The sequence below is a fragment of the Ornithorhynchus anatinus genome, chromosome 5 (genome assembly GCF_004115215.2).
Source record: "Ornithorhynchus anatinus isolate Pmale09 chromosome 5, mOrnAna1.pri.v4, whole genome shotgun sequence".
Taxonomy (NCBI): Eukaryota; Metazoa; Chordata; class Mammalia; order Monotremata; family Ornithorhynchidae; genus Ornithorhynchus; species Ornithorhynchus anatinus.
The window spans coordinates 93,646,133-93,666,851 of NC_041732.1; the positions used below are offsets into that span (position 1 = coordinate 93,646,133).

At 45.5% G+C, this 20,719-nt stretch overlaps 1 protein-coding gene across 3 annotated transcripts in view; it reads left to right on the forward strand.

The window, feature by feature from the left end:
* The window catches only part of PIEZO2 (piezo type mechanosensitive ion channel component 2), a 522,557-nt gene that overhangs the window by 424,918 nt on the left and 76,920 nt on the right, over window positions 1-20,719 (forward strand). For all 3 annotated transcript variants that reach the window (XM_029065631.2, XM_029065630.2, XM_029065632.2), the window contains 10 exons: window positions 811-987; window positions 2,801-2,929; window positions 4,428-4,628; window positions 6,230-6,434; window positions 6,590-6,691; window positions 7,097-7,262; window positions 13,462-13,705; window positions 16,109-16,205; window positions 17,946-18,105; window positions 19,564-19,653. In XM_029065631.2, coding sequence (XP_028921464.1) covers window positions 811-987; window positions 2,801-2,929; window positions 4,428-4,628; window positions 6,230-6,434; window positions 6,590-6,691; window positions 7,097-7,262; window positions 13,462-13,705; window positions 16,109-16,205; window positions 17,946-18,105; window positions 19,564-19,653 — 1,571 coding nt within the window. The remainder of the gene's footprint in view (window positions 1-810; window positions 988-2,800; window positions 2,930-4,427; window positions 4,629-6,229; window positions 6,435-6,589; window positions 6,692-7,096; window positions 7,263-13,461; window positions 13,706-16,108; window positions 16,206-17,945; window positions 18,106-19,563; window positions 19,654-20,719) is intronic.

Here is a 20,719-nt window from a genome sequence, read left to right on the forward strand (position 1 = left end):
CCTGTCCACGAACATACAGTCTAAAGGATGAGCTCACAATGAACACAGTCTTGTTCTGAAATAGCAGTACAGTTCAGGCTGCTGAATCAGGCTTTGGAGCAGAAGTCCAGTGGTCAGTAACCCTCCACCTCCAGCCATGGCCCGTTTCCCTTGCTTTTGAATCACCTTTCTTCAACCTTTCCTTTACCCTTGAAACAGTGGTCGACACTACATGACTTTCAGGTAACGTGGTGGGTCTCAAGACACAGCTGTGTAGAGAAGCAGCGTGGCTCAGTGGAAAGAGCACGGTCTTGGGAGTCAGAGGTCATGAGTTCGAATCCCAGCTCTGTCACTTGTTAGCTGTGTGACTGTGGGCAAGTCACTTAACTTCTCTGGGCCTCAGTTACCTCATGTGTAAAATGGGGATTAAGATTGTGAGCCTCACGTGGGACGACCTGATCACCCTGTATCTACCCCAGCGCTTAGAACAGTGCTCTGCACATAGTAAGCGCTTAACAAATGCCAACATTATTGTTATTATTGTAGCAGGAAAAATTGTAATTATACATTTCCTTCCCTATTGGATCATCTAACCAAGCAAATAATTATTTTCTGTTGATATTTACTGAGTGCCAACAGTGCAGGATTTGACACCATCTTTCTCTCTTCTCTGTGGCCAACTGTGACAAGTTTTTCTCTCCTGATGGTTGTCTTTGTGTTTTTATAATATTCACAATAATTGGTCTGTTAGGTCAGTTCACCAATAATCCCCTAGGGATTCCACACATTCTGCAAATTTTTTTTTTCCCATTTCCACCTTTGTGTTTTCAGGTCTCCCTCTTCAACTATGTGTTTTTGGCTTCTTGGGCTTTCGCTCTGCCCTATGCCCAGTTTCGCCCACTGGCATCAAGCATCTGCACTGTCTGGACGTGTGTGATTATCGTCTGCAAAATGTTGTACCAGCTGACATCCATCGAGCCCCAGAAATTCTCCAGTAACTGTACAGTGGTGAGCAATATTGGTGGCGAGAAGGGGGATTGAGCAGAGGTGTGGTGGGTGGTGATTTAGGGGAAGGGCACGCCTTGATGGGACATGAAAGGAAACTCACAGCCAGGGGACACCTATAGTGACCAAAATGTGAGTTGTGAGCTGTGCATGGTGTTTGGAAGTCACTCATCTATCCAGTTCTGATCCCAGGGGGAAACTCAAGGCCTGAACATGACTCACCAGAATCTTAGAAGTGGGTTTGTTCATTTGTTTCTTTGATGTACTTATTAAGTGCTTACTATGTGTCAAACGCTGTTCTAAGATGTGGGTTAGGTACAAATGAAGTAGGTCAGATACAGTTCCTGTCCCACAAGGGGGCTGACGGTCTAAAGTAGGAGGGAGAACTGGTATTGTATCCCCATTTTACAGTTGAGGAAACTGAGGCACAGAGAAGTTAAGTGACCCACCGGTCACACAGCGAGCAATTGGCAGAGCAATTGGCTGACCTGGGATTAGAACCCAGGTCTTTAAACTCCTAGGCCTGTGCTCTTTGCACTAAACCATGTTGCTTCTCGGGCACCTTGGGCAGTCCCCACCAGGTCCTGGTGGGTTACCTGGACAGTTTTGTGACTGGCACACTGAACTCCCCGGAGTTAATAATATTAACTTTAATATTATTATTAAAGAATAATAGTGGTATTCTTTAAGTGCTTACTATGCGCAAGCAATGTAGTAAGCACTGGGGTAGATGCAGGCTAATCAGGTTGGCTGTGGTCCTTGTCCCACATGGAGCTCACTGTCTAAATGGGAGGGATTACAGGTATTTCATCCCCATTTTACAGTTGAGAACATCTCAGTGCAAAGAGAAGTTAAATGATTTGCCCAAGGTCACACAGCAGTTGGAAGAGATGGGATTAGAACTCAAGTTCTCCGATTCCCAGGCCTATTGCTCTTTCCACTAGGCAACACTGCTGCTCAAGTAGCACCAGGATTTAGGCACGGGGTGCCAGGGTGCCTGGGCACTGACCCGTGGGGGTATCTCCCGGGGCAGCCTCAACACTCCCAATGTGGTTTGCCACTTTTGCTCCTTGGTGAGCTTTGGCAAGGGAATTTTTGAACTTCTGACCGTCATCATAACCTGCAAGGGAACATGAGTTACTCCCTTTGCTGTAGAGACTAGAGCAGGGAGATTTCACATCCCACAGTTGAGACCAATAATCCATCCTTGTCAATGCCCCCCACCCCCAACAAAACTCAGTCCAGCCTTAAGATTCTTCTACAAGTCACCCATATCTAGGCCGCTCATGTTAGTTTTGTCTGGATAACCGGTCCCCCGAAATGTGGGACATGGGCATTACTAGTCCCAGAATGCTGCTATGTAAACTGAGTATAAGCCTGCTACAGCACACATTAAAAGTTCCAGGCCAAGCTTTTACACTAAGCAAGATCCTCAAGAACAAATCCTAGGGACCCTGGTCGGTTTAGCTAGGACATTTCTAATCCTGAGAGAGAGAGAGGCAGAGAGAGAGAGAGTGTGTGTGTGTGTGTGTCTGTGTTTTAAATGGTTCAGGATGAGCTTCAGAAATCCAGGACACATGGCCATTCAACACACCCCAGCCCCGCCTCCGGAGTCCAAATGGTGTTCCGAGGGTTTGTCTTCCATCATGGAAAGATGGCTCCCATTCCCCGTTCACCTCCCCTCTCCAATCATTCCCCTTCAAACTCATAATTTTTACCATCTAAATTGTACTGAGCTCCCTTGATCTGGGCAGTCTATGAATGTTTTTTTTTCTCACTACAAAGGTTAAACATGTCTCCTCCTTCTCTCTTTCAGCCTCACGAGAATGAAACGAACATCCACAATCGGACAGAGCTGCTCATGTCCATTCTCTACCGTGAGCCCATTGATCCAGCCGAATGGGTTGGACTGAGGAAGTCTTCTCCTTTGCTTGTGTACCTGAGGGTAACTACTCCATCATGCTTGGTTTGGGCCATCGGAATCATTTTCTTAGCCTTGAGTCTTCTGGCTGTCACCCATGAAATCTAACAGAAGCCTGGGTCATCATCTAGTAGCACTGCTGTGTGCCTTGAATGGGGGAATCAATCGGGCAATCAGCAATTCCCTAAGCAATTCCCTAAGCAACTGTGCTAAACATGACCCAGCAGCATGTGTTTATTCTCGGTTTTTTGGGGTTTTTTTTTGGGGGGGGGGATTTACATTATCATACACAGAAGCCCAAGGAGTAATTTGATCTCTGATATTTGTAACAAGAAATAATGAGAGAGATACATTTTAGATATTCTGGAATTTCAAGTTCATGGGTAATCAGGAAAATTGGGCCTTTGGTACATTTCCAGGACAGTCGTGTGTGTGAGCGTCTTCAACATACCCATTAGCGCCTTTCTGGCACTTTGAATTAGGACAGAATATTTTCCTTGAAAATGCATCTTCCATCTAGTTTTGATTTGTGCGTGAGAGATGCTAGTCTGACAGAACTGTTGTTTTTTTTTTATGAGAATTGAGCTTTTTTGCCAGATTAGTCCATTACCAAGGAATAATAGAAAGCACGTTTCTCATTTTACAATTATCTCTGGAGAGTAAAACGTGCCCTTTGAGCTAACTTCTCCACCCACATCATCATTCTACCTAAACCTCCTAATGTGTCCAACGTTCCAAATTTTGGCTGCAGTTCAACCAGCAGATTCAACGTATCTTTCCAGAGTAATAATTTCAACTTTCCACTCTAAGATGGGGTTATATTAGAGGGGAAGTGTCTTCAAATCCAGAGCCCTTTGTTGTGGTCATTTTTGTAGCGGTAGTTGTTGCTTTTGTCTCAGTAGTAGTAATGATAACAGAACAGTGCTTGGCACAGAGTTAGCACTTAATAAATACCATAATTAATAATAGTCGTAGTAGTAATAGAACTAATAACATTTATTGAATGCACACTGGGTGCAATGTACTGTACATTGCACAAAGCTTGGAAAGTGCAAAAAAGCAAGTGATACATTCAGTCTGCTGGGGGAGACAAACATAAAAGAATTTACCAAGTAATCGAAATGAATAATCGTCTCTCCCTCTAGACAGGAGGCAGGGAACATGTCTGCCAAATCTGTTGCATTGTACTCTCCAGGCACTTAGCACAGTGCTCTGCACAAAGAAAGCACTCAATAAAGACTATTGAATGAATGAATGAAAACATTAAGAGGACCAAACATATATTCTGAGGACATCGTTAAGTCTCAGTGCTCGAGGTGGCTGAGGGGTTGATATGACTTGGCAAGCTGGCATTAAATGGAGACTTTTTGGAAGAGGTGGGCTTTCAGAAGGACTTTGAATAGGGGAAGAGCTGTGGTTTCCAAATGGGCTGAAACGGTAACATACTCTTTGTTGGTTTTCCTCCGACTAGGTGATATGAAGCTTTGCCAATCTCATTCACGTTCACTCTGTTACTTTGTAGAATAATCTCCTGATGCTAGGTATTCTGGCTTTTGAAGTTACAATTTACCGCCATCAAGAGTACTATCGAGGGCGAAACAACCTTACTGCGCCTGTGTCTAAGACCATTTTCCATGACATTACAAGACTGCATTTGGACGAAGGCCTCATCAATTGTGCCAAGTACTTCATAAATTACTTCTTTTACAAGTTTGGGCTGGAGGTGAGTCAGTCTATTCAGCCTCTACCATTACGCTTTTCAATTCTATTTAGTTCAAACCCTCCAAATGTAAAAACTCTCCCACTGAATGGCCTTGGAGGGAATTAACAATAGTAATGATAATAACAACAATAAAAATAATAATAAGTTGTATTTGTTAAACACTTACTATGTGCCAAGCACTATACTGAGCACTGGGTAGATATAAGGTTGAACACAGTACCTGTCCCACAAGGAGCTTATAAGGGGGAGGGAGAAGAGGTAGTGAACCCCATTTTACAGATGAAGAAACTGAGGTACAGAGAAGTTAAGTGATTTACCCACGATCACAAAGCAGGTAAGTAGCAGAACTGGGATTAAACAACTAGGTCCCAGCTCTGGACTCTTTGCATTAGACCGCTCTGCTTCTTAAAGACCATGTCACTTCTCATGATCTTGGACCCAAGATGGATCTCCATGTGCTCTGTCAGAGGCAGCTACCAGCTGACAGCTGTCCATTCATTTTCCCCTCACAATTCACTGGCCTAACAAGTTGGATGGCCTCTCAGACTTCCCTAAGAAATAGAAGAAAGGTCTTCCCAAGAGTTGGGGCAGAGGACCCCTTCTGAATCCAGGAAGCTGACCTACCCACAACTCTGAGACCTTCAGTATGCACTGTGGTACACCTCTATTCATTTTTTCCTTAACCTGGTTTCCGTGGGAATTGTGCTCCATTTTCCATTTCTTTTTTCCTTGAAAGGATTTGGAGAGTTTATCTGAAAGTCCTGCCATCATCTAAATCAGAAACACTGCTAGGCTATGATATTCCTGGCAACCAATGGCCTTGTTCTAGGATGACAAGGGTGCTTTCCTTCTGCCGAGAGATGTAGTCCCTCTCACACAGTGACAGTTCGGGATCTGAGCTATAAAGGAGAACAATTGCTGTACCTCCTGGCCTTCCCACTCTGATGCTAATCATTGAACAGGATACAAATGTCAATGTATTAACTCAGGCAGAATCTCCCCTACTCTCTCATTTTCTCACCCACTTCTGCAGGAGACCCAGTTCCATTATTGAATGCTTACTGTGTGCAGAGCATTATAGTAAGCGTTTGGGAGAGTAAGGTACAACAATAAAGGGACATATTCCCTGCTCACAATGAGCTTACAGTCTAGAATCGGGGAGAGAGACATTAATATAAATACATGACAGACATGTACATAAGTGCTATGGGGCTAGGTGGGGAGATGAATAAAGAGAACAAGTCAGGGTGACACAAGGGAGTAGGAGAAGAGGAAAATGGGGGGGCTTAGTCAGGATGGCCTCCTGGAGAAGATATGCCTTCAGTAAGGCTTTGAATGGGGGGAGAATAATCATCTGTCAGATTTGAGGAGGGAGGGCGTTCCAGGCCAGAGTCAGGACTTGGGCGAGGGGTGGACGGTGAGAATGATGAGATTGAGGCACAGTGAGAAGGAGAATGTGGAATTGTGCCATTACCTGGGCAGGCAAAGAGTTAATATCTGCCCCAACCAGGTCTTCTCACCCCCACCCCCGACCTCGGCCTGGAGAAGGAGGAGCTCTTCCCTTCCCAACTTAACAGTCCCCTTTGCTTCCCCTCCCCCAGACCTGTTTCCTCATGTCGGTTAATGTCATCGGCCAGCGAATGGATTTCTACGCCATGATTCATGCCTGCTGGCTAATTGCTGTTCTATATCGACGAAGAAGGAAAGCTATTGCAGAGATTTGGCCCAAGTATTGCTGCTTCCTGGCTTGCATCATCACATTTCAGTACTTCATGTGCATTGGCATCCCACCGGCTCCTTGTAAAGGTGAGGGCTCTCTCTGCCAGGAGCCATTTGCTCTGGCAGTCACCAGTCTTTTGAGAAGGGACCGCTTGGCAGAAATGGGATGATGTCGTGTTACAGACAACTGACTGCATTTTTGCACCCTTTCTCTTTTCCTGTCCCCACCGACCTTTCTTCAGACTACCCATGGAGAAATCCAAGTGCCCAGTTCAACTCCAACATCATAAAGTGGCTATACTTTCCAGATTTCATTGTGCGGCCGAACCCCGTCTTCCTAGTCTGTAAGTGTTTCTGCGCTGAGCTGCCAAGCGCGCTCACTCTGGTTTATACGCACCCTTAAGTCTGTCATGGGCAGCGTGTGTTTCAAATCTTTTCCGAAAGAGCAGCCGGCTCTATTCCCTGGGGATGCCGAGAAATGGTTTCATGTAGTTCAATGCACGAGATGGTGATGCTTTCTATTTCTCCCATGGCTTTCCCCAGGAAGAACATCTGCAGATTCCCAAAATAACCAAGGGGAGGGCTGGGAGAATTATTTGGGGCCTGCTAATGACAGATGATATGGGCTTGCGGGACTCATTCGTTATGATCTGGTGTAGCCATTCCTGCCTCCCCCACCTACTATTAGCTAGCCATCAGGAATCGGGATTTTGCCACTGATGCTCTCACTCTTTTCTTCGCCTTGCCAGATGACTTCATGCTGCTGCTGTGTGCCTCCTTGCAGCGCCAGACCTTTGAGGATGAAAATAAGGCTGCAGTGCGCATCATGGCTGGGGACAATGTGGAAATTTGCATGAACCTGGACGCTGCCTCTTTTAGTCAACACAACCCTGTGCCGGACTTCATTCACTGCCGGTAAAGGAAATGCCTCCCCTGTCTGGGTTTAGCTCAAATCCTCAAATCCGACTGACGGTGACTCTCCCCGTCTCTTCAAAGCCTTATTGAGGCCCATCTCCTCCAAGAGGCCTTCCCTGGTAGCCCTCCTTTCCTCTTCTCCCTTTCCTTCTGCATCACCCTGACTTGCTCTCTTTATTCATCCCTGCTCCCAGCCCCACAACACTTACGTCCATATTGTAATTTATTTATTTATAATGATGTCTATCTTCCTTCTAGACTGTAAGCTCGTTGTAGGCAGGGAATGTGTCTGTTTGTTGTTATACCCTCCCAAGTGCTTAGTACGGTGCTCTGCACACGGTAAGCGCTCAATAAATATTTTTAATATAGGAATGCTCCCTGGGCGAGAGTCCAGGCAGGAAGCTTCCACCTCCCCAAGCTTGTGACGTAGTCTGTCGAAAACTAGCTATCGATAGGCGCAGGCTAGAAACAAGTCCCAGCTATGTCTCTGAGAGGCGGAGGGGTTCAGAGGACTATTCAGGGGCTCCTGCAGTGTTGTCCTGGTCAGCCGGGGAAGGATCTGAGGGTTAAGATGGATAAAATGGGGAGAGTATTTGGTCCTAGCCGGGGAAGCCTAGAGGGCCGGTATCAACTAGCTCTATTATAAAAATAATAATAATAATTAAAGATATTTGTTAAGTATTTATTTAATGCCAAATACTGTTCTAAGCTCTGGAGTAGATGCAAGTTGATCAGATTGAACACAGTCCCTGTACTACATGAGGCTCACATTGGCTTTAAAGCAATTTATCACCTTGCCCCCTCCTACCTCACCTCGTTTCTTTCCTTCTACAACACAGCCCACATATTTCACTCCTCCAGTGCTAATCTTCTCACTGTGCCTCGATCTCGCCTGTCTCACCACTGACCCCTGGCACACATTCTGCCTCTGGTCTGGAATGCTCTCTCTCCTCAAATCCAACAGACACTTACTCTCCCCCGCTTCAAAGCCTTATTGAAGGCACATCTCCTCCAAGAGGCCTTCCCAGATTAAACCCCACTTTCCTCATCTCCCACTCCCTTCTGCATTACCCTTACTTGCTCCCTTTGTTCTCTTCCCCTCCCAGCCCCACAGCAGTTATGTATAGATCTGTAATTTTATTCATTTGTATTGATGTCTGTCACTCCTCTAATAATAATGTTGGTATTTGTTAAGCACTTACTATGTGCAGAGCACTGTTCTAAGTGCTGGGGGGACATACAGGGTAATCGGGTCGTCCCACGTGAGGATCACAGTTAATCCCCATTTTCCTGATGAGGTAACTGAGGCACAGAGAAGTGAAGTGACTTGCCCACAGTCACAAAGCTGACAAGTGGCAGAGCTGGGATTCGAACCCATGACCTCTGACTCCCAAGCCCGGACTCTTTCCACTGAGCCACGCTGTGAGCACGTTGTGGGCAGCGAATGTACTGTTTATTGTTGTATTGTACTTTCCCAAACAGTACAGTGCTCTGCACAGAGTAAGCGCTTAATAAATATGATTGGATGAATAAGTAGGAGGGAGAACAGGTATTTGATCCTCATTCTACTGATGAGGAAACTGAGGCCCAGAGAAGTTAAATAGTTAGCAAGCAATTTCCAGTGCTGGGATTAGAACCCAGACATCCTCAGTCCCTTTCTCGTTCCCCTAGACCATGCTGCTTCCATCAGTCTTGACAGAGATAATCAGAAATGCAGACCCAGAGGAGATTAATTGGAGAAAGACCTCTGCAGGAGATGTGATTTCAGAAGGATTTTGAAGATGGGGAGAGCTGCATTTTATTGAAAATGAAAGGAGGGAAAATTCCAGGTAGGGAAAGGTGGTGAGCAAGAGGTCAGTGGCGAGATTACTAGCTGAAGTATAGTAGGAAAGGAGAGTAGATAAGGAGGAGGGAGAGAGCTGATTGCCAGCCTTAAAGACAATAGTCAGAAGAGGGAAGGACAACCGTCGGTGGTTTTGGAGTATATTTTCTAAAGTCAAGTTGTCCCTAGGGAAGTTCTTTCCTGGAAAATGCTGTTATAGAGGGGGCCGTGGCAGTTTTCTCTTTCTCTGTTGATTCGATGTGACACTTCTCATTCCCCATCTCCTGGGAAAATCTGTACCTGGGGAATGTGACTTATTTGGGGGTCAGTTCTACTATTAACAGGAGCCTCAGGTTGATTCTGCAGGAGAACGAAAAGCTAAATGAGACCCTAGGCATCCTTTAATCCCAGAATTTATCCTCACACTGACTAGAATCCAGCTCCACCACTTGTCTTCTGGGTGACCTTGGGAAAGTCACTTCACTTCTCTGGGCCTCCGTTACCTCATCTGCAAAATGGGGATTGAGACTTTGAGCCCCACATGGGACAGGGACTGTGTCCAACCTGATTTGCTTGTATCCACTCTAGTGCTAGTACAGTGCCTGTTACAAAGCACTTAACAAATACCATAATTATTATTTTAATTATAATTATTATCATTAGATTCAAAAGAAGGTTCTTGCCAGATGTGAATGGCATTTTAGTTGGTGTGTTGTTAATCATAACTTTGGCACTATTACACAAAATCAGGACTGCCACGTCATTAGTTAAGCACAATCCTGGGAGCCAAAGGACCTGGGTTCTAATTCCAGCTCCACCACTTATCTGCTGTGTGATCTCAGGCGAGTCACTTCACATCTCAGTGCCTCAGTTTCTCCATCTGTAAAATGGGGATTAAGATTGTAAACCCCATGTGGGACCCAAACTATGTCCATCCTGATTATCTTGTATCTACTTAGTACCTTGTACAGTGCCTGGCACATGGTAAGTGCTTAACAAATGTCATTAAAAAGAAAATAAATGAATCACCCCATTGCCACCAAATAGAAACCATAACCTTTCCCTCTCAGTTATTGGCTTTTATAGAGCTCTTTCTGTGTGCAGAGCACTGTACTAGACATTTGGGAGAGTACAATACAATAGAGTAGGCAGGGATCTTGTCTACCCTGCCCTCAAGGCGTTTACAATATAAAGGGGAGAGACAGACACTGAAATACATTACCCATAGGGAAAGCAGCAGATTATAAGGTTATGTCCATTAGGGCTGAGGGGCTGGTGGCTGGTGGAGAGAAGAGTTTCAAAGTGGTTAGCGGTACAGATCCAAGGCCAAGGGCGATAAAGAAAGGAGGACCAATAGGATGTGGAGATGAGAGGCTAGTCAGGGAAGGCTTCCTGGAGGAGCTATGATTTTAGTGGGGCTTTGAAGATGGCGAGAGTGCTTGTCTGTGGATATGAAAGGAAAGGGAGCTCCAGGCAGGAGGGAGAGCAAGAGCTAGGGGTTGATGTCAGGAGAGACAAGAGCAAGGCACAGTTGATCAATCAGTGGTTTTTATTGGCCACTTATTATGTGCAGAGCACTGTATTAAGCACTTGGGAGTATACAATACAATAGGATTAGTGGACACGTTCCCTCCCACATTGAGCTTACAGTGGGTAGGTAAGCTCCTTCACTAGTCTGTAAACTCCTTGCTAGTTGTTAAGCTGAGGAGGGCAGAGATCCATCCTACCTACTCTATTTTACTTTTCAAAGTGCTCTAAATACAGTACTCTGCAATCAGTAAGCACTAAATAAGTACCACTGATTGATTCATTCATCCAGTGGCATTTATTGATCACTTTCCATTGGCAAAGCACTGTGCTAAAGCCCCAGGGAAGATAAATTGATGGATAAACAAGAGCTCATGGTCTTGATGGGGAGAAACTTGGGGTGGGGGCTTGGGAAGTGGCCATAAGACAGGGGTGAATACAATAAGAGCGCAAGAACCCTGTGGCTGAAGGAGCAGTCAGTCAGTCAATCCTATCTATTGCAGCGTGGCTCAGTGGAAAGAGCACGGGCTTTGGAGTCAGGGCTCATGAGTTCGAATCCCAGCTCTGCCACTTGTCGGTTGTGTGACTGTGGGCAAGTCACTTAACTTCTCTGGGCCTCAGTTCCCTCATCTGTAAAATGGGGATTAAGACTGTGAGCCCCACGTGGGACAACCTGATTCCCCTATGTCTACCCCAGCGCTTAGAACAGTGCTCGGCACATAGTAAGTGCTTAACAAATACCAACATTATTATTATTATTATTATTCCTGTGTGCAGAGCACTGTACTAACTGCTTGGGAGAGTACAGTTTAACAATATGACAGGCAGGTTCCCTGCCCACAGTTAGCTTACAGTCTTGAGAGGGAGACAGCCATTACTATAAATAAATTATATATGTAAGTTCTATGGGGCTGGAAGAGGCGATGAATAAAGGGAGTAGGTCAGGGTGACGCAGAAGGGAGTTGAGCAGTTTTCAGGCTCCTCACCCCTGCATTAGGCTGCCCAGCTCATAGTGACAACCTTCTCAGTCTTCTAAAGTGGCTGCTACCTCTTTGGCCTTGAGCCAAGACATTTTCATTTAGAAAATACCTTGGGCCTAGTTCTTTGAAAGAGGTTGACCACAGTTAGAACCAATCGGGGGTACCCAGTAGGCTACTTGAATTTCAAATGAAATGACCCTTGAAAATGAAAGGTTTGTTCCCAAAGTTCTTCATGCACATGGCACAAGAAAGCCCTTAAGTTCCACTGTGAGAACACCATTGGAAATAGTAAGTGTAAATTAGTTTTTCTCACAGGCCACCTTCAGGAAACATCAGCCCCAGAAGTTGCATTTTTGCAAGCTGGGAAAGTTTATTTTATTTCCTTTGTATAAGATCTTTTCAAATTGATCAGGAAAGCTATTTTTAGCAGCTTACTTGACATACTGAAGCTCACCAAAGTCAGAAAATATTCATACATCACCAAGGGTGGTTTCATTTTGGAACCAAGGGGGTTTGCACATTCAACTTCACCCACTAAGACTGCTGCACAATGAAGAAGAAACATGGCCTAGTGGACAGAGTGTGGGCTTGGGAGTCAGAGGACCTATGTTCTAACCCCAGCTCTGCCACTTGTCTGCTGTGTGACTTTGGGCAAGTCCCTTAACTTCTTTGTGCCTCTCATCTCATCTGTAAAATGGGGATTGAGACTGGGAGCCCTATGTGGGACAGGGACTGTGTCCAACCTGATTAGCCTCTATCAACCTAGAGCTTAGTATGGTACCTGACACATAGTAAGCGCTTAACAAATACCAAAATTATTATTGAGGAAGATGATTCAAACCGCAATGGGGTGAAAGTTACTTTTTTCTGCAAGTTAAGCAAGTTAAATAAGCAAGTTAAGCTGTGTGGCCTAGTGGAAAGAGCACAGACCTGGGAGTAAGAGGGTCTAGATTCTAATCCCAACTCTACCACGTACCTACTTACCTACTTACCTACTTACCTGCTATGTGCTTAGTACAGTGCCCTGCACTCAGTAAATGTTCAATAAATACCTGTGACGATGATTTCTCCGAGTTTCAGTTTCATCTCTAAAATTGGGATTTGAAACCTCTGCTCCCTACCCTTTATTCATTGATTCATTCATTGTCAGTCATATTTATTGAGCACTTACTGTGTGCAGAGCACTGCCCTAAGCACTTGGGAGAGCTCAGTACAACAATAAGCAGACACATTCCCTGCCCACAACAAATTCATTCATTCATTCAATCAATCACTAAGCACTTGGAATGTACAATTCAGCAACAGATAGAGACAATCCCTGCCCAACAGCGGGCTCATAGTCTAAAAGGGGGAGACAGACATTAATATAAATAAATTACAGATATGGACATAAGTGCCGCGGGGCTGGGAGGGGGGATGAGTAAAAGGAGCAAGTCGTGATGACGCAGAAGAGAGTGGGAGAAGAGGAAAGGAGGACTCAGTCAGGGAAGGACTCTTGGAGGAGATGTGCTTCAATAAGGTTTTGAAGTAATTGTCTGTCGGATTTGAGGAGGAGGGACATTCCAGGACAGAGGCAGGATGTGGGCGAGGGCTCGGCGGCGAGATAGACAAGATCGAGGTACACTGAAAAAGTTAGCATTGGAGGAGTGAAGTGTGTGGGCTGAGTTGTAGTAGGAGAGTAGCGAGGTGAGGCCAGTGTGCTTGACTGCTTGCCCCATGTGGGATAGAGACTGTGTCTGACCTATCTAAATCCACCTCAATGCTTAATATAGCGATTGGCACTTGGTAAACCCTTCATAAATACCACAATTATTACGATTAGCAAATAATGCTACTTTCCCTCCTACATTGCTGTTTGTTTGTGTTACAGGTCTTATTTAGACATGTACAAAGTGGTCATCTTTAGCTATCTCTTCTGGTTCGTGCTGACAATCATCTTCATTACGGGAACAACCAGGATCAGCATTTTTTGCATGGGGTACCTGGTGGCATGTTTTTATTTCTTGCTCTTCGGAGGAGATTTGCTGCTGAAACCCATCAGAAGCATTCTGCGTTACTGGGACTGGCTGATTGCCTACAACGTTTTTGTGATCACCATGAAAAACATTCTGTCAGTAAGTGACTCCTGCTACAATTCAGTTCAGTTCCTTACCCTTTTTGGGGGGTCAACGTGAAGAATAAACAGTCTTTTAAGAATACTTAAGAAACTCTGAACATCGTAACACAGGACTCAGTAATGCCCAGCACCTTTCTGAGATTTGTTTAGACGGAATCAAATTAAGGCACCAAATTCATTTTACCTTGTTTACTAAGCTAGATTGAGTATATCAATCAATCGTTTTTATGGAGCACTTTTTGTGTGCAGAGCACTATATTATGTGCTTGGGAGAGTACAAACAACAATATAACGGACATATTCCCTGCCCACAACGAGCTTAGTCTAGAAGGGAAGACTGACATTAATATAAATAAATAAATTACAGAAACGTTCACAAGTGCTATGGGGTTGTTGGTGGGGGGTGAATAGAGAAAGCAAGTCAGGATGAAGTCATGCCTTCTGATTCATCCCAACCACCTCAGATTCATAGGATGGGATAAATTGCAAAGTGACTGTTACCATTCCAATCGCTCTTGGTGTAACTGGATCTAAAGCAGCTTACTGGCAGTCAGTATTTCTGCGCTGTTCTTTCAAAATGGCACCCTCTCTTGTTGAAATAGGATGTTGGGATTGCAGAGTGTTCTCTTTTGCTTACTAATGGCACACTGTAATTGGCTGCATGGATTTAGCACACAGTGAAAGTGAGAGAAGACGGCAGCTCAAAAGGTCCATAGGGAAGGCTTGATCATGTTTATGGGCCCATGGAAAAGAATCCCACCTCCCAACATTAGGACTTTGGGCTATTGGTGTGCAGCTGGGCTGAGGAAGCCTCCAGAGGGACTGTGCTAGGGCAGGTTGGAGTCAGTCACATTCTTCTTCACACGAGAGGATGCCCATTGGTGGCCGACACCATGTACCGGTCATAGAGATTCACATGGTATCTCGCGTGATTATGCCAGGCGTGCGTAGTAATGTGATGATGTCACGGGGGCCATTTTATGAAAGTGTGTAAATCTAACACAGTCCTAGAGCATGTCCCTTAGGTATCCCAGTGATCATCTCTTGTTCCAGAGTTTTTCCATTCCCCACCCAGGGCAGTGAAAAGTCCGACACAAGGCACCTGACCTCGATGGCAGAATAGGGCAGCTCCTTGTGACCAGGGATCGTTACCGCCAACTCTTGTTGTATTGTTCTCTCCCAAGCTCTTAGTTAAGTGCTCATTGCCTGACGTCCATTTGATTGGATCGTGGACATCTTCAGGCGCTCACATCTGATTGTCCTCCGTCCAGTTGAAGCGGCTGACTTACTACACCCTCACGAACCAAGTCCTCTAATCGGTACCTGCAGACAGGATTTGATTGATTGGAAGATCCGCCAATCTTCTGAGGCAGCGACATCATAGTGCGAGGCGTAGTGGATAGAGCACGGACCTGGAAGTCAAAAGGTCATGGACTCTAATCCCGGCTCTGCCACATGTCTGCCGTGTGACCTTGGGGAAGTCACTTCATCTCTCTGGGCTTCGGTTACCTCTTCCGTAAAACGGAGATCGAGACTGTGAGCCCCCTGTCCCTCGTGAGACAGGGACTGTATCCAATCCGATTTGCTTGTATCTACTCCAGCACTTAGTACAGTGCCTGGCACATAGTGCTTAACAAATGCCATAATTATTATTATTATAATCATTAACATATACTACAATTATTATGATCGTGGGATAAAGAGATGGCGAGAGAGTGAATGATTCTGTCAAATTCAAATCTGTATCCTTCCTCATCTTCAGCCCTGTTGCCCCACCACACTAATCTCCATGAGCCTCACAATGCCTGCTCTGGCTCCTCGGGGGATCCTGGGGCCTTTTATTGCCACCGTTTCTGCAAGTTTCATCTGGAGTGGTTCTGTCATCGCTCCTCTGGAGGGGATCACCCTGCCTGGGACATTCTCCTCCATAACCCCCAGCCCCAGTGTCTAAGAGGAAGAGGAAGTAGATGGGGGCTCTGGGAGGGGAAGTGTCAATGGAAGGGGACAGAGAGGCCACTGAGAGAGAGATAGAAGCCAGGTTCACCAGAATGTCCCATCTCCCTCCGCCCCAGCTCCACGCCTTTGTCTCTAGGCTGGCGACTAACAGAGTTTAAGTCACATAGACGATTGATGAGGTAGCAGAAAACTGTGGCAAACGATCCGCTTATCTTGGAGGGCTTTGCCGGATAAACGGATCGTTGTTCATAATGACAGCAATCCTTTGTGGAACCACCTTCCTATGTGCCGAGCTTCTCACTGTGCCAGGGGAGAGTTGAGCCCTAGAGACCTTCTGGAACATTGTCTCCCAAATAGAGCCAGTAACCATGGAACCCCAGGGGCAAGGTGTATTAACCCCTCTTCTGTTGTGCCAAGTTCATAGATTCACCTTTCTGTTTTCCAGCTAGGAGCTTGTGGCTACATTGAATCATTAATTAAAAACAGTTGTTGGTTGATTCAAGCATTTAGTCTGGCCTGCACCGTCAAAGGTTATAACATCCGTAAGTATGAAAAGCAACTATCTTGCATGTCTTCTGGTTTATTTTCAGTACTTCCATTTTTCTTAGAGACATTTTCTAGATAGAAGAATAATCCCAGCTATCATAAAAGACTGGAAAGGAGAGATTCATTTTATACTTGAGCAAATGAGGTTTGAGCAGCTTGGTGAAATAGATGGTTAAGAGAATGACACCCACAAGTGAGCACGCTTGCTTCTTTATAGTCCTTTACAGTGGAAGAAAATGTTAATGGGGGTGAGGTTTGCCCCGTACACTATAGACAGTAGATGTGGCTGAAAAGTCCAGGGCTTGACCAATAACTCACTCTTCAGTGTGCCGCTGAAAAGGTAGTCCCTTGCTGACTGCCCTTAGTAGGGAAAGGAGAAAAAGTGTGGACTTGGGAATTAGAAGAAGCCCTTGGTCTGGAGTTAGGAAGCTATTGAATCAGTCCTCTTGGTGACAGAGGCTCAGAGACTATGGGTGCATTTCACTGCAAACAATAGTTTATCCAAGATCATTAGGACCTCAGAAACTGCTGTGTTGGCAAGGAAGATCTTCCTCATGAATGAAGCACATGGTATGGCACCAATCAATAAATCCATTAATGGTCTTTATGGAGTGCTTACTCTTTGCAGAGCTCTGCACTGAATGCTTGGGAGAATAATAATAATAATGTTGGTATTTGTTAAGTGCTTACTGTGTGCAGAGCACTGTTCTAAGCACTTGGGTAGATACAGGGTAATCAGGTTGTCCCATGTGAGGCTCACAGTCTTAATCCCCATTTTACAGATGGGGGAATTGAGGCACAGAGAAGTGAAGTGACTTGCCCACAGTCACACAGCTGACAAGTGGCAGAGCAGGGGTTCGAACCCATGACCTCTGACTCCCAAGCCCGGGCTCTTTTCACTGAGCCACGAATTGGGACACACAATCCTTGCCCTCAGAGGGCTTACAGTCTAGTTGGAGAGACATATATTGAAATAAATTACAGTTAGGGAAAGTGGCAACGTGCACAAGGACTGGGGGTGAAATGACTATCAAAGTATTTAGGGTATGTAGACCCAAGCACGTAGATGACACAGAAGGTAGGCGAATAAGCAGGGGAGAGGAGAGTATTAGCAGGGAAGGCTTCCTGGAGGAGATATGATTTTAGTAGGGCTTTGAAGATGGGGAGAGTGCTAGTCTGTTGTTTGTGATAGCAGAGGGAGTTCCAGGCAGGAGGGAGGGCATGAGTAAGGGACTGACAGCGAAAGAAGCATGGCATAATGGATAGAGCATGGGCTTGAGAGTCAGAAGGTCATGAGTTCTAATCCCAGCTCCACTACTTATCTGCTGTGTGACCCCGGGCAAGTCACTTCACTTGTCAATGCCTCAGTTCACCCATCTGTAAAATGGGAGTTGGATTTGTGAGCCTCATGTGGGACAGGGACTATATCCAACCTGATTTATTTGTATCTCCCCTCCCTGTTTTAGTACAGTGCCTGGCACAGAGTGAACGCTTAACAAATACCATAATTATTATTATTTCATTATTTTTGAGGTAAGGAGTATGGCACTGAATGGCATGAGATGTTCCATGTTTTAATCCTCATTTGATTACTTGGCCAGTCATTGTGCATCCCTCTGGCTCTGAGGTTCCAAGGCCAAACTACTTTTGGGCATGTAGGTGAACATACAAGCAATAAACCATAAAAATGGATTAGGATCCTTACGCAGGTCTCCTTTGTGTGGCTGCCATTCTAGCGACCAATGATAAAAACTGTAAATTGCCAAGTGGTGAGGCAGGAATCATCTGGGACAGCATCTGCTTTGCCTTCCTATTGCTGCAAAGAAGAGTTTTCATGAGCTATTATTTCCTACACGTGGTGGCAGATATCAAAGCTTCACAGATCCTAGCATCAAGGTAACGTTCAGCGCGGTCGGGCGGTGGAGCACGGGACTGGGAGTTAGACCTGCGTTCTAATCCCTGCTCAGGCATTAGCCTGTGGACTGACTTGGAACACCTCTCTGTTCCTGAGTTTCTACTTCTTTTAATGAGGATAAATGGGGACTTTGAGCCCCATGTGGAACAGGGGTTGTTTTTGACTGATAACCTTATGTCTACTGCAGCCTTTGAAAGATGTTACGGTTATAATTACTGATTCTGGACGGTGGAAACTTACGTGTCAGGGACAAACAGGTACAACCAGGTTGTCTTCTTGAAAATAAATGTGGTCCGTAGAGGCACCGTAACGACAAATCTTCCCTCCTTTCCCGAACCTAGCCCACCTCCGTGGAGACCTAATGTTTCCACCGTTATAATGTGGGTAAGGGGTTTCCCCCAAAGTGTAACTCTTGTTTGTCAACTCTCTGAAGAGCACCGCATCGGTAACTAGAACCCCACAGTACGATCGCTCAAATGGGCCCTGGTGGCTGCGTGGTGGCAGGAGCCTGGGGTGGATTGGAAAGGGAAGCAGCCATCTTGCGTTCTGTGGTATAGTCTGCCTCACCCCAAACACCACTGCAGGCACTTGGGGTCTCTAAACTGTAAGCTCATTGTGGGCAGGGAACGTGTCTGTTGATCGTTATTTTGAACTCTTCCAAGTGCTTAGTACAGTGCTCAGCACCCAGTGAGCGCTCAATAAATACGACTGAATGAATGAATTGCATAAGCCGTCAGTCGTATTTATTGAGCGCTTACTGTGAGCAGAGCATTGTCCTAAGCACTTAGGAGAGTTCAATACAACAATAAACAGACACATTCCCTGCCCACAGTGAGCTTACGGTCTAGAGGGGGAGGCAGACATTAACATAAATAAATAAATTACAGATATGTACATAAGTGCTGTGGGGCTGGGATGGGGGATGAATAAAGGGAGCAGTCAAATGACCTCCTCTTTCCTGAGCCAGGGACCCCTCGGCGAAGGCCGTATCAGGCCGTACTCTGATATGACTTTTGTTGCCTCAGAGAAAGAAGACAGCCAAGCTAGACCAGAGTGTTTCACACAGTAGCTCTCAGGTGTGGGCTGTGACTGGGCCTACACATATTGGGGTCGGTTGCAACGGGGTGAGCGTTGAGGAACATAGAATGTGGAGGACCACCACTGGAGTAGGCTGGCTAGCAAGGGGGAGGACCTTATGAACAGGAAGTGGTAAAATGATCATCCCTTTTTTGCCATTCTGCTACTTTCTGCACTGCACCGGCAGATACAGGGATTTTTTTTTTTAAGAGAAACATGGTTTTCTCTGAGGGTTCCTTGTCTCCTTCTGGGTTCCTGGCTTCCAGCTTATCTCCAAGTTTTGAGACATTCTGAACATTAATGGGGGAAGAGGAGCTTAGGAATTCACTGACTGTCTCTCTTGTTCTCCAATTTCCCTGCAGAGGCGCCGAGCTGTTTCAGGCCACCATTGTGAAAGCAGTGAAAGCCAGAATTGAAGAGGAGAAAAAATCGATGGACCAACTAAAGAGACAGTATGGATGCTTCGGTCTTCCTTTCCCTTTCCCTATAATTTCCATCCCGTTAGTCAGTCAGTCAGTCAATCGTATTTCTTGAGCACTTATGGTGTGCAGAGCACTGTACTAAGCATTTGGGAGAGTACAATACAGCACTAAACAGACACATTCCCTGCCCAAAATGAGCTTATAGTCTACAGGGGGAGACATACTTTAATATAAATAAATAAATTATAGATATGTACATGTTTGTCCATTGTATGTTCATTCATTCAATCGTATTTATTGAGCATTTACTGTGTGCAGAGCCCTATACTAAGCGCTTGGGAAATACAATTCAGCACAAATAGAGACAATCCCTGCCCACAACAGGCTCACAGTCTAGAAGTGGGGAGGTGGGAGTGGAGACATGTTCTGGTTGTGGCCAAGAAGTGGTTGAACTCAGGCTCCTCAGAGTCAGCCCTGCTGATTCACTAGATTCCTGCCGATTCTGTTGCCCGAATTGTACCTTCCAAGCACTTAGTAAAGTGCTCTGCACACAGTAAGCGCTCAATAAATATGATTGAATGAATGAATGAACTAGAGGGTTTTAGGGACCCTGAAACCTTGAAGCCTCAAGTGAACCAGATCAGGACCTGGCCTCACTTATGGAAGCAGTGAGTTGCCTCACTCATGGAAGCAGTGAGTTTCCCCATTGTCACCTCACAGCACAGGTTCTCTCTCCTGCACCCCAGAAAGGAAGATAGAGTTGGGTCCAAAGCAGGAATTGGCCCAGTCCTAAGGTGGGGCCTTGGGCTGATTCCATGTTTCCATTCATTCATTTATTCAATAGCATTTATTGAGCGCTTACTTTGTGCAGAGCCCTGTACTAAGCGCTTGGAATATACAATTCGGCAACAGATAGAGACAATCCCTGCCCATTGACGGGTTTACAGTCTAATCGGGGGAGACAGACAAAAACAATAGCAGTAAATAGAATCAAGGTGATGTACATCTCATTAACAAAATAAATAGGGTAATAAAAATATATACAAATGAACAGACAAGCACAGTGCTGAGGGGAGGGGAAGGGAGAGGAAGAGGA